Here is a 14,147-nt window from a genome sequence, read left to right on the forward strand (position 1 = left end):
GACAAGAAGGAAACTGTGATTTTTTTTGCCAAGAGTATTACTGACAAATTAATATAAAAGTTAGAATTATGTACAGATCTGACTATAAGTAAATAATAATTTCCTCATTTTAATGGTTTTAAAAATGTTTTTACTAGTATCTATGTATTAATATATAATGTTCATATTAATTTTGATCATTAACTTGGGAATCCACAAAAAAAAATCACATTGGTGAAAACACCGAAATGAAAAAAAAACAGCTTTAAAGTGCCAGTTCATGTATTACGCCTTTTTAGTTTACAGATAAACATCTACTTCACGACATGTTATCTATAAATTTATGTTTGTTTACAATACATGCTGCACGGACGGAGAATTTACTTCAGTAAAAGGAAACTTAAGTTATTTAATCAAGTGTTTTACTGTAACACAGAGTGTGCTAAATAAAATTTCAGGGATAGCAATAAAATTTCCAGGACAATTTACAATTATTTGCAAATTCCAGGACATTTCCAGTACTGGAAACAGTTTTTTTGAAATTCCAGGTTTTCCAGGACGTGTATGAACCCTGACAGGTTGATCAACCTTTGAGCTTGACGGAAGTTGGTGCTATGCAGCATTGCAATGTACCGTCAAGTTTTGAATAAGCTGTGCACTGCGCTTTTTCAACACATATTTTAGGAACAATTGAGGATGGATTATTCGGGTAAATATGGTAATATGCACACATTTTATTTCTAAATGCTACAGATAAAAACACATTTTTATAACAAATGGCCATTGAAGATGCAAAAACAAACATGATGCAGAAATGACCATATCTCAAAAATTTCCCCGATCCATAAAAAAATCCGACATTTCCCGGTTTACCTAGTCTAAGGCCACCCTTTAATGACTGCAACCACAATTGTTCTAGCATAAAAATATGAGCAAGCACTTCTTGAGGAAAACAACAGTTATTCCACGACAAAACTGTATGCATGTAGTCCCATACATAATATCACTCCGCCACGACACAAGTAATGCCCGTTCCTTCCCCTTCCACTACCAGTACCAGTAAATGGGTCCCTCATTATTATGCCTCTTTCTGTCTTGTAGAGTCCAAGTGCCTCTTAGACTCTCTCGGGAGTTTAGCAGATACCCAGAGCCCCATCACGTGAAGTGGCACAACTAGAATGCCACAGTTCTTGCAGTTTCGAGAGTTAAGTCAGGGGACTTCGACAACGCGACACTTCGGAGGGCTACGAGACCTTTCCATGGCGGGACTTGAGTGGCATGTAAGGTGGGGCCAACCGTGGTGGGAGTGAGACTGGTGGCGATACTGGCCAATTCTTGGAGCGATGCAAGAGGAAGTTAGGAGCGTGAGAGAACCCTTGGAGAGCAATAGTGAATGACTGGCTTCGTGTGCTAAGAACGGATCATCAGGGAGGGATGATGTTGCAGCATGGTGGACGTGTGGGTACTGCGAAGCAGTGTGTTGGGACTGAAGTGTAAGGTTATAGACGAACAATAAGAGAGAGCCACTGTCAATCTGAGTTCTAGTGGGGAGAGCAAATAGCGGACTTATAAAAGTGTAATTAATTTGTGGACATCAATTTAGTTTTATGTAATTTATGAAAAAGTGTACATGGTAGTTAATAAACTATAATTAAATAATTTGGGATATCCTTTTCAGATCTGTATTCCCACACTTATCACATTAAACTAGATGAACACCCTTGAAAATTTACTAATACAAGCAAACAACCAATACACATGCACACATACACACTATATACAAAAATGAATACTATTACTAAGTAACATTCAAAGATAAAGAATGATGACAAAACTCAGCTAACATTATTGTCTTACTAATTCTGAAACATTACTCTTGTTTAATTATTTATTTCATTGGACCCATTAACACCCTGGATTTTATGCCATTAGGCTAATTGGGGTGGTTTGCAAACTAATCATAACCTAATATAGAATCAAAAATGCCCCACACAACTGTCTTGCCCCAGAATAAAATCCAAAAACCCTCACACCTAAGTTGGCACTTCTACTAACTATGCTATCCTTTTTCTATCCTTAAATGCTTTTGCTAAGGAGTCCATAACAAGACTAGAGATTTCAATAACACAAAATATATGTAATCATAAATTGGTATTACCTTCACTCTCAAAATCTGTTCTCGTAAATCTTGGAGATCATTAAATGTTGACTGGGCAGTTATGGAATAAACCAAAACAAATCCCTGGCCATTTTTCATGTACAAGTCCCGCATTGCTGTAAACTGCTCCTAAAACACAAAAGAAACTGCGCTCTTATATTATTTTCAAATTAAGGAAATAAACATGTTTACATATGCTAGTGGAAGGCATTATTTAAACTAACTCATTTAACTCTGGATGCAATGTTAAAGTTGAAAAACATATTTGTTACTATGGGCTTGTCCGTTTCCTTAAAATAGAAGGTAAAATTAATTCTATTAAATGTTGGGTCCCTTCAAAGAAACAGCACAAAAAATTTTTTAAAAATTATATTTGCCAGCATAACGTAGTTGCAAGTCTTGTAATATCTAACTGTAGAAGTTTTAACTATCAAAATAGTGTGAAGAACTGCAAACAAATAATACAGATTGGATGATTTTTGGGAAGTGATTAAATTCATAAAAATTTTGAAACCAGTACTAGTGTAATTATATTCCTGGTAGTGAAAAAACATATGTGGCTAAGACAATTATAATATACAGCATATTTAAAGGAAATAAAACTTGTAACTTAAAACCATGTTCATATTTATACACCATGGTGGCCACTCACAGTCACCAAAAATATTCCCTGATTTTTCCCTGATTTCCCTGATTAAAAATTCAAAATTTCCCTGATATTTACAATTATAAAAAAAAACATACTTTTGATGAAAAAATATAATATTACAAGTGAATAATATGTTATGAAGTCAATAAGCTACAAAAATAATTTTTATGTTAGGTTGGTTGTTATAAAACTCACGTGTAAATTTGATAAAAAATTTATACAAAATATATACTTACTTCGGTTCCACCCTAAATTTCGCAAAAAGTATCATTTTTTAGGAACACTTCAAAACTCTTAAACATCAATTTATATTCATAGTTAATATTTTAATTAGCACACGACTTAAACGAACACAATAATAACACAAAATTTCAAATATTTTTCTCAATTTGATCGCAGCACCAACTGTCAGGACAAACTGAAATTAAAATAGAATATTTAATATTTGATGCTGCGATGGTAGCGCAGTCTACCGGATCGAATGTAAAACATTCCAAAATTAACAACTATGTACTTATAAATGAAAAATTAGTTAAATAAACATTTTCTAATTTTTATTGAAAACAATTCAAAAATGGTTGGTTGTTATAAAACTCACGTTATAAAATTCTAATTTTTATTAAAAACAATTGAAAAATATGTTATGAAGTCAATAAGCTACCAAATAATTTTTATGTTAGGTTGGTTTTTATAAAACTCACGTGTAAATTTAATAAAAAATTATTTTTTTGCTTGATAACTTTTAAAATGAATAATTTTTTCCAAAGTAAATAATTTTTAATAGAATTTTTTTCAAATTTTTTTTATAGTTTTATTTTAAATAGTTTTTTATTTAAAAAATGAATAATTTTTATTAAAAATGATTGAAAAAATTCGTTATGGAATCAATAAACTACACAAATAATTTTATAGAGAAATGACACACACTCACTATTTGTGGGGCTATGAAAGATGATTTTTTTCTGCAATTTAAATTGTAATATACAAAAAGGGTATTGAAAATTGAAACAAATATGGCGACACTATAAACTGTCAGGATCTTTATTTTTTTCTAACTCCCTACTTAGTTCCTTACAATAGCAAAACTTAATGGCTTCTAATAATGCGTTGCAATTTTTGCTTATAAAGCGTGTTTTTTTTTAGTTTTTCTTAACTCAGAATCGAGATAAAATATCCAATTGTGAATCTAAACCATCCTCGAATCCCAGTGAACTCACACACAAAATTTCATCAAAATCGGTCCAGCCGTCTAGGAGTTCAGTGACATACACACGCACACAAGAAATATATATATATAAAGATAGAAAGAGATTACTCATATTTTAGCACCCTGCTATATTTTCTTCATTATATACATACGGAAGTTCGTTAAATAACATAATACATTTTAAATATGTCACTTTACATTATGGCGTCCCTTTCAATGACTTGCAGTCTGTGTTTTGTTTTATGTCTAGAGACCGGAAAAATTCGCGACTTTATTTCGAGATAGGCTAAAATATAAATAGTTATACCTCAGTGCTGCCTCTGCTATTAGCTCACTACTCACCTGGATGACTCTGTGCCAATGAGAAACACCCGACCAAAGCTTTATCGAATCTCAGGCTGCTACGTTGGGACGTCTCACAAGACAGCATCCAATGAGTGGGTGGCATTTGACCGAGAGTACGCAGAACTATGGAGTTCATCCTACAGGTCATTGAACCCGCAAATTTTTCCTGTCCCTAGAATGGGGTATTTCAGTGGCGAGCGCTCAAACATTTTTTCACACAACTTTTGATAACTGTTCTTATATTCATTTTTGAAGTGTAACATTTCTAGTTGTGAAATATTCTTAGTCTTAGTACTCTCAACAAGTGATAACAGTACAGTGCAAATTTTACCTTGTGTTTGATTTAAAAATGAAACTAATAGATAAATCTTCACTGCATTACAATCAGTACTCCCATCTGTGGCTAAAGCAAATGGTTCACTTACTAAAGATTCAACAGTTTCAATTTAGTTTCACCAGCCATATACTCCACTAAGGCAGATGTTTTTGTTCTCGCACAGCTGTATTTCTGTGCAATTTTTGAGTCCGGAAACATAGCTCTATACAAATTACCCGAATGATCGGCTACTGCTATCGGTAAATTGTGTTCTACCAAAAAACTTGAAAACAATAACTCTGCGTTTGTTACTTTCGTTTCTTCAGATGTAGCGAAAAACGGCGATATATATATTTATTGCTCGCCACGGCTTTAAAATGTTCTGCATATTTCTTTGATTCAATATGCCGTCTACAGTCATCCCTTCCACCATGTGCAATTGAAAAGTTACACGTGCATACATTACAAAACGCGTGGCGTCCCAAAACATTTGAAGATGAAAAGCATGGCCATTCTTTTGAATAGTTTGGTCGAAAGTTCTGAAGAATAAAGTTTTTTTTTTTTGCCCCAGATACACATTGTACTGTCACACGCTTCATTTCTACAACCGGCACTGAAGAACACACTATCGAAAAACATAAAATGGTTTCACGTCTGTAGACACGACAAAAACACTTTGATGAATAAAATGGCTTTCAAGAAAGTAATTAACACAACGCAGGTTAGCCAAAGTACCATACAAAAATTATCGTGATGTAAGTAGCTAACAAACGAAAATTCCAAGAATATGTACTAGTGGTATCGTACAACGGACGTAATACCGTACCATTTCTATTACAAAACACAAGAATTAATCTACTTATTTCGACAGTACATGCGCACATTTATTAGTTCCGTTATGTGCGCAACCACGTGATGTATTCGAACTGCGTTCACGAAACACGCACACCAGAAACTGAATTTTTTTCCGTTACCCAGCAGCACAAAGCCTCGTTTCCGTAATAAACCAGCGATTTTCTGTAATTCCGTACTTCTGTGTTAAATCTGTAATAATTACGAAAAATCCGTAATGGTAGGCAGCTCTGCGGAAATATACACGACAAAAAATTCCCGGTTATTAAAAAAATTCCCTGACATTTCCCTGATAGTTCCCGATCAACGTGATTTCCCTGATAAATCCCGGTTTTCCCGGTGAGTGGCCACCCTGATACACCAACATACAGAATACAGAAATAAAGTAAAATCACAATATACCAATCCCTTACTTAGCACATGTATTTAGATTGAGCAAATTCATTTATCGCGATGTTAATTCTACTTCCCCAGTCTTGAATAGCACGTCTGTCAATTTCAGTTTGCACAAAATTACCATTGGAAAAAAAAAGTCAGGCAATATGCCACGACGTCTGTTTCAACTCTGTAAACAAGAGGTGTACCATGGTGTACAGTTATACGTACAAGAGGGGAAGAGATGCACGTGTAGGACTGACTACGCTAACATCAGTTATGTAAAGTTAAATAGCAGCTATGGAGTGTAAAGGACCGAGTGCAACCAACATAAGTGTGCTTTCTCGGCCTACCTGGGATGTAGCTTCTGGATTTTCCCACAGCGGTAAGTGTAACTTTACTCTCAATGCAAAACCCTAAATTTCTACTTGTTCTGTTCCTTTTGTCACTCCTGTTTATTCATTAATTTCCTTGTTTTTTACCACTGCTCGGTTTGGTTTTTGGAAGTGGTGTTTTCCCGGTATGGGAGATGGCAGCACCTTTTCACCTCAGCTTTCTTCCCTACTGGATTGCCTTTCCCGTGTCATCTTCACACACTCAAGAGTTGTGCCCCTTCTCTACTGGCCACAGTTGCCTGTGCATTGCTTTGAGGCCCACGCTGAGGATACCCTCGCATCGACCGGTGCGCAGGCATGTGATTTCTGTATAATATTTAAGAACATTTTAAAATCAATCTTGAACTCTCTTACTTACAAAAATTATAGTATAAGAACAGTAAAAAAAGGAAGTTGTTAAGTCAATTTTAAAATTTAATCTATATTGTAACTGACCAGATGTGATAGTTAATAAGTAAAATTTTTATGGACTTTACTGAAAAAATTTACCTATCCAAAATGTAAATGTTCCTATTTGCCCACCTCCCAGCTCAATTTCAGTTTGACATTACAAACCCTTACTGTGCCTCCGGCACAAACAGCATCGGAGTGCTAGCTCACATCAGCCTTCCCCAGCACACCCGCACCTTAAGCCCCACCTGAGATCAACAAGTTTTGTCAAACACCCGGATTGAGATTTCAGCCTCCAGAACACGCCCCAGGGGCTCTGTTCTTTCCGTTCCTGCCACAGCAGCATCCTGCCCCTCTCCCCATACCTCCTATGTTTGTACTGAGTTTCCCAGAAATGAGACCGCAAGCAATGACCAGTCGAGCACCCTATCCCCTGTGGCTTCGGGCCGCGCCTCCTCTGCACACTTTGCAGCTACCTCAAACGCCATTCATTGGCAAACTCCCCAACTAAAATTATTCCCATCCTGCTCTCTAAAGGGGACTCCATTCAGCCCACTCCCCCTTTGGCACAATGCTTAACGGTTGCACCTCTGCACACCCCGTCGCGGCTGTCTTGAGAACCTGGCCCGACATAATCCCTCTGCCTTCCGCCTGAGCGTGCCACACACCCGACCCAGTTGCCATTAAATGTACGACACAAAGTTTTTTTAATTCTTTTTGTGCACACACCCAAATTACCCAACCAATCAGAAGGACGTTTCCCTTTCCTGTTGTCTCCCAGCACCTAGCCCGCTTATAAATTTCATGAACCTCCGATCCTTAGCAAGGAGTCACCATTCTGCTTCCGTCTCAGTCATCAGCCCACACTTCTCTGCCACGAGTAATTCCATAACGACTTTTGATTAAGAGTAGCCGACTAACATATGGGATGTAGTAAGGTGATTCAGGGAATGTTTTCCTTACTGTAAGAACTCTAACAAAAGGGTAGTGTTGAAATTAGTTCTGACAGCTTATGTCTCATCAGCTGGTTTCACGTTGGACATCTCAAGATGCTGTGATCTTTGAATTACCCCACCGAAGGGTGAGTGAGACTAATTTCTCTTTAACCACCCCCCCCCCCCTTCCTGACAGGTAAATTTTTTATTTCATAAATTTTCCGCTGTGGACTTTCTGTTCACAGTGGGGTGCTCTCAACACCTGCACATAAACGCAGGGATGCCAACTTCTGAGTAGTCTCATCAGTAGTCACCCCTCCTCGCCAATGGATCATCGACCACACTTTGTAAGAGAGGGGTCCGGAGACCCACCCCCGGAAAAATTTGAATTTCAAGGTGTAAACTGCTATTTACGCAGTTTTTGTATCTGAATATTAAATATACTACCAGTTGGAAATTTGCTATTGTTTTATAATATTTCAGGTTAAAAATTATACACATTGGTAGCCTTGAGGGAAAGAGAGAAAACAATGAACACCTTAAGTGCTATCTGCCCTCTAAAACTCAAAAATGACCAAAATTGTTTTTTTGTATACATACAACGCACATGCAAACACAATGAGAGACCAAATAAATCAGAACACTTAAAACATGGTACATTACATTTACCTGCACTCACAACTAAAATATCTCATTTATGGCTAAATTATAAATAAAAAATTGCAAGCTCACCTCAACAGGAATTTCTGATCACATATTTCCGAAAGTTATGAAATAGGCCTAGGCCTACTATTTTTTTTTTTAAGTTGTACACTCATTTCTGGAATGTCTATATACATTTAACTTATATACACACATATTTACAAAATCGTCTCATTTCAGCAGTGTGCCAACAAGTTAATTTATAAATCCTCCTTATGCACACCTCCTTGCTTCAACTGGTTAACAGTAGCATGCTTAGCCATTTCTAGTTGCTTCTTGGAAAACTTCTTTTTGTAACATTTATCTCCGTGTGCACCCATTTTTATTTTTTCAACCATTAAAGCATTTAATGTCTCAGTTCCAAGATTTGCACGAAAGTCAGTAGCATTTTGCCTTACTATACTGAAAATACGCTCTGTCGCAGCATTGCTGTGAGGAACTAATAATATGGTCATCATAAGTTTTGGGAGAACCTTGTACTTAACACTGCCACTCGCATCTACCAAGTTGGAGATTTTTCCCCAACATACGTCCATTTTTGGTGAACCTAGGATTTCTTGATTTAGTTCGTCAATCTGGTACCTACTGAATTCAAGCTCTATTTCATCCATCTCACTTTCATTGACAACCCCAGGAAATTGAGACATAATATACTCTACAGATGAAAAGTTCTTCTCTTTCTTAAGATTGACATCCACTATCTCAGTGTGTTTCAAAAATTTATCCTTCATGGGCAGTTTAGAAATCATATAGTCACAAGCTACAACAAAAAAATTTCTGACAGACTCATAAAATGACTTCAACTGTGATGTAGAAAGTATTTCTTCATTTTCCCTTAAGTAAACTCTTGCTTTGGCTCCAATCACAAGGTTTTCATCTGATTTCTGATGCCGTTTTTTTTAACTGTACCTCAGTTATGTCAGAATTAGTTGAAACAACTGCATCTGGTTTCATGAAACGAACCAACAGATCTGTGAACAAGGCCAACAGTTCTCTGCTAACAATGTGTATGGATGGAGCCTCAGATTGCAACTTTACATTGCAAGAAGTGAAAGCGGGTAATACACTACTAAGAAAAAAAAAGTACAGCTTGGTGAGAGGAGATTTTAAAATGTTCCTTACACTTAAGAAACGAGAATTATGGCTATCGTTAACTGACTCATCTTCGACACCAAACAACTCTAACAATGCATCCCACTGTTCCAAAAGTCTGTTAATAGCATCCAATAATGACAGCCAGCGGGTCGAAACATATTTCAAAATTTTGTGTGTTTTCAAACCACACAGCTTTTGGCAAGCAACTAATTCCTTTTTCCTCTTTGAGCTTTTTTCAAGGTAATAGTAAATGTCAACAACTAATGTTTCGATGTCACTCCCCAACTGTTTTGCAACCTTCTGGGCACAAATATGCAATAAATGGCACACGCAACCTTGAACTACTATGCTAGGATTTGCTGTTTTCAAGAAGGATGCTACTCCTCGCAAATGCCTTAACATTGTATTACAATTGTCACTGCCAAATGCCACACAATTTTTCCAAGGTATATTTTTTGCCTTCATCTCTGAATCAATAACAGAGAAAATTCCTTTTCCAGTGTTGTCGTCTGTTTCTAAAATGGAGAGCAAAGCAGTTACTATTTCTCCTTTAGAACTGTCAAAGTAACTGACCAAAATGGGGTAGAGTTTAACACTATTTTGGTCTGTACTGCCATCAGTTGCCATGGAAAACTTACCATGTTGCAGGATGGAAACAACATCGCGTGTTGTATCTTGCGCCATCGACTTGAGAACTGCAGTTGTTTTAGTACGCGCACATGCATATTTCTTAGCAATTGTAGAGTCCGGAAACATGGCCCTAAATAAATCTCCGGCGTGGTCTGCTGATGATAGTGGTAAATTATGTTCTACTATAAAACATGTAAATAGCATTTCCGCATTCATGATGCTGTGAGAATTCTCTGTCTTGGTAAAAAACGAACTTAATGATTTCGTTCCCGCCTTAACCTTCGCAAGTTCGATGTGTTTCTTGGAAGCGATGTGTCGCCTGCAATCATCACGGCCTCCATGTTTGACTGAAAAGTCACAATTACACACGGTACAAAAAGCACTATGTTCCGACACCTCGCTGGTTTTCAAACATTGCCATTCGCGTGCATACTCAGTCCGAAACCGCTGCGCTGCGACCTTTTGTCTTTTCGAGGACGTGCATTCATTGCCCGACACGGTTGTTGAATATTTACTTCGCCTTATATCATGACTAATTTATTTTAACAACCACTGTTCCACATTTCAACAGATAACGCAAACACAAACTACAACCGGCAAAGGCAAACTAATACTGGCAACCGGGTGTAAACAACAATGTCCCGAACTGAAGTGCGTGGCAACAGTGCAAGTAAGTTAGTCGCTTAGTGAGTATGGTACGCTCGCCGCGTAAGACAGGTACGCACGTAACAGAACATCCTGGAAACTACTGCTACGAGTACCGAAACATCGGTACGTCTACGTATCACTTTAATGGCAACGCTGCACGGATAGCGACGCGCGCGCGCCAGCCTTGTGAAGGTGAACTACACAAAACAAAGAACGCAATAAACATCTTCGCGATGCCTGGCCTGTAGTCCGCATTCTTCACTAACAAATGAATACAACGTAATTAATAAATACGTAAAACAAGGAACACGGCTCTCAGAATAATGTTTGTCTGCCGATTAAAAATTTACTGAACGCCAAAAAAGAGGACTACAAACTAATTTGCCGCGCATCCGTAGTCAGCCATACACCGTCCGGAGATTCGTAGTTTACATACTCTGTCCGTAGGAACTACGGAGAATCCGTAGACGTTGGTATCCCTGTAAACGCTACATGACGCTTGTGACAGCTCCGTGTCATCTTCATATTTAGGTCCCCGTAATTGCTGAAAGCTGCGCTCTTCCAAGGGTCTATCCTCACTTCACAGGGATGTCATTCGCCATTCTCTTACCGCCAGCAAGCAACAGATAAGTGAAGAACAAATGCACCTATGTAAAGCTGTGTACCCAAGTAAATTGCTCTGGACTGTTACACTTGACTACAAAAAAGGAAACTATGTTTGTTAAGATGAAAAATTATATACAAAAGGCTAATCTTGTAAGAGACCATTATATAAGGAAGTGTATATATAATTAATTCACTTAAACATGACCCACCCCACCCCAAAACCATATATTTGATAATTTTGTAAAAGATCATTAATTTCCTTAAAATGGTTCATTCCTAAGGGTCCTGATTGTGATGCTAATGTATGATGAAGGGATAGTTGGCTTGTATTAAAATACTTATTCAGCAGCCCGAACCTTGGTGTTGTTACTTAGAAGTATAACTTATGATCCACCCGGTGCTCCCTCCTCGGTATTAGAGCATATACTAAATTGTGCTCGCCTCTGGCAAATATACTTGAGCGACTTGCTTGTCCCAGCAATTCTTCCAGGCTTCCTTATTGATAGATTTATTTAATTTAGAACTAAAGGGGCATAACACTACTCATTGTGTGTGTCTTTTTCACATGAGCCAAAAATGTTTACTTATGTTATGACATGTAAAGAAAATAATAGGGGTGTGCGAATAGTGGATTTTGATGGTCGAATATTTTCGAAGTCGAATCGTTGTTTTATATATATATATAATATGTTACCACACTAAACAATGGCGGGTTTTCATATATTTAGTTTATACAAGATATTTTCTGTGAATGAAACCACAAAAAAAAAAGTTCACTTAGTATTTTTAAGAGTTATTGAGGACATGAATTTTTATTTCATATATAATAATATTTAATAATTGTTATCTATTGTTTTTCCTTTCGGTTACCACCATGGAAAGATTTGGATTAAAAAATGTGTAGCACGGGAAATTAATTTCATTGTACTTCAAACATATATGACCGGAAAAACTCTGTGATTAACTTCAATACTCAAACCGAGTATATAAAAAGGTTATCATTGAATAAAATATTTGAAACAGTTAATTTTAACGGTTTTGTAAACTATTGCAACCGTTCATCAAAAATACGGTAGTCGTTGACATTCCTGCTAACTATATTCGTTTGGAAATGGCGTCGTGTTTTGTGTTTACGTTTACCGTTTGGCTTTTGAAACAAGTTGGTTTAATGTAGGATGAATTTGGTTTGGTTTTTTCTTGAATTGAACCTTTTAAAAATACATTGCGGTTATGTTATTAAGAATGTATAAATACTTCGGAAATTACATTAGAAGCTGGTGAACCGAAGCTCTTGGAACCACTATGAGAAATAAAACACAGCCATGTAAATACCGTATTGGTCCGAATATTGGCCCGTCTACAATAGCAATGTCCTAAACTGTGTCCGAAGGACACTTGTCGCTGATTGTTCCACGTGACCCTCTGACGTCATGCGTCAAGTGGGCAAAGGTCCGAACCTACCTGGTCCGAAGACATTCGTCAATTTGAACTTTTTGTCCCAACCTGTGTACTTCGTACACAGAAAAAGAACAGAACACTCACAATTTTTGAATTTCCGGTTCCCGTTTGAAAGCGTGGTGTTTGTTTTTGTTATTGAAGGAAATGGAAGGTACACACAAATACATTTCTGGCAGTGTGATATGAGTTCATTTTTTAGCTTTTACATTTGCCACTTTGCCTTACTGAATAAATATATAATATTGAACTCCGAAAACTTTCATAAGTTCAATCTCAAACTACAAAGCATCAAAACAATAAACAAAAACATTTGGTTTGGCACATTTACTGCGCTCTGGTGACAACTTTAGAAATCAATACATTCGGACATTGGACATCGCAATTGTGGCCGGTGGCCACTCTTCTGGGATAATAAAATTCCTGGTTTTTTCCAGGTTTTTTCAAGGGTGGTTTTTATCAATATTTGCATACAATTTGTATTTTTGTTACACAAAGCACACACAATATGATGTTTTATTGGCGTTAAACAATAGACAACTTAACTATAGGCTTAAAAATTAAATCAACGAACTTGCTTAAAACGAAACCTACCACCAACAAAAAAATTTATAATCTAACGTCACAAAAATTACTTGACACCAAACGCACGTGTTTTGCCCCTCTTGCGTGGCTGGCTAATGCTGTTCTTCCCATCCATGCTACCGATATTGATTTTAACATTACACAAATTGCAAATAGCGTTTGTCCTGCACTTTGGATCTTTCTCCACCCATTCAAACTCTTCCGTATATTTGTCATTGTATGTGGTGACCGAACTCGTTGACATTTTGATAGTCTGCGCCAATTACATGTTAGATTAAAAAATTCAAAACAACGTCCCGCACAACTAAACTTTTAAAAAAACTCGAGAAAAGTATCCATGATACCGTGACGGAACAACACGAGCGCAAATAAAAACAAATATACATACAAACAAGTGCTACCAACATGCCGTGCGAGAAATTACTACCACACTACAACAACATTTTCAGCCAAAATGCTGTTGCTTTTGAATACAGAAACATAATAAGTATGGAAGTATGAATTGTTAACGGTTTCTTACGTACTACAAAAGTTTTTAAATGCAATATGAACAAATTAACTTTCACAAAATATAGCTCACAAGCATACTGTCGTGCTTCGACGGGTGGTGAACGTGCTCATTTAACAGCCGTATGTTATTGCGATCGTTACTTCATAAAAAAAATTCCCGGTTCTAATAAAAATTCCTGGTTGATTCCAGGTATTCATGGTTTTATTAAGAAATCCTGGCTATTTCCCGTATTTCCCGATTTCCCGGTTGGCTGGCCACCCTGACAGGGCAGTTTTCGGTGAGACAATGTGACGTCACATTCGGATAAGGACACG

At 36.9% G+C, this 14,147-nt stretch overlaps 1 protein-coding gene across 4 annotated transcripts in view; it reads right to left on the reverse strand.

Annotated features, from left to right (window-relative positions):
* Positions 1-14,147, reverse strand: part of LOC134529332 (ras-related protein Rap1) — a 221,888-nt gene that overhangs the window by 117,988 nt on the left and 89,753 nt on the right. For all 4 annotated transcript variants that reach the window (XM_063363287.1, XM_063363289.1, XM_063363290.1 and 1 more), the window contains exon 4: positions 2,138-2,266. In XM_063363287.1, the coding sequence (XP_063219357.1) occupies positions 2,138-2,266 (129 nt within the window). The remainder of the gene's footprint in view (positions 1-2,137; positions 2,267-14,147) is intronic.

This window comes from Bacillus rossius, chromosome 2 (assembly GCF_032445375.1).
Source record: "Bacillus rossius redtenbacheri isolate Brsri chromosome 2, Brsri_v3, whole genome shotgun sequence".
Lineage (NCBI taxonomy): Eukaryota > Metazoa > Arthropoda > Insecta > Phasmatodea > Bacillidae > Bacillus > Bacillus rossius.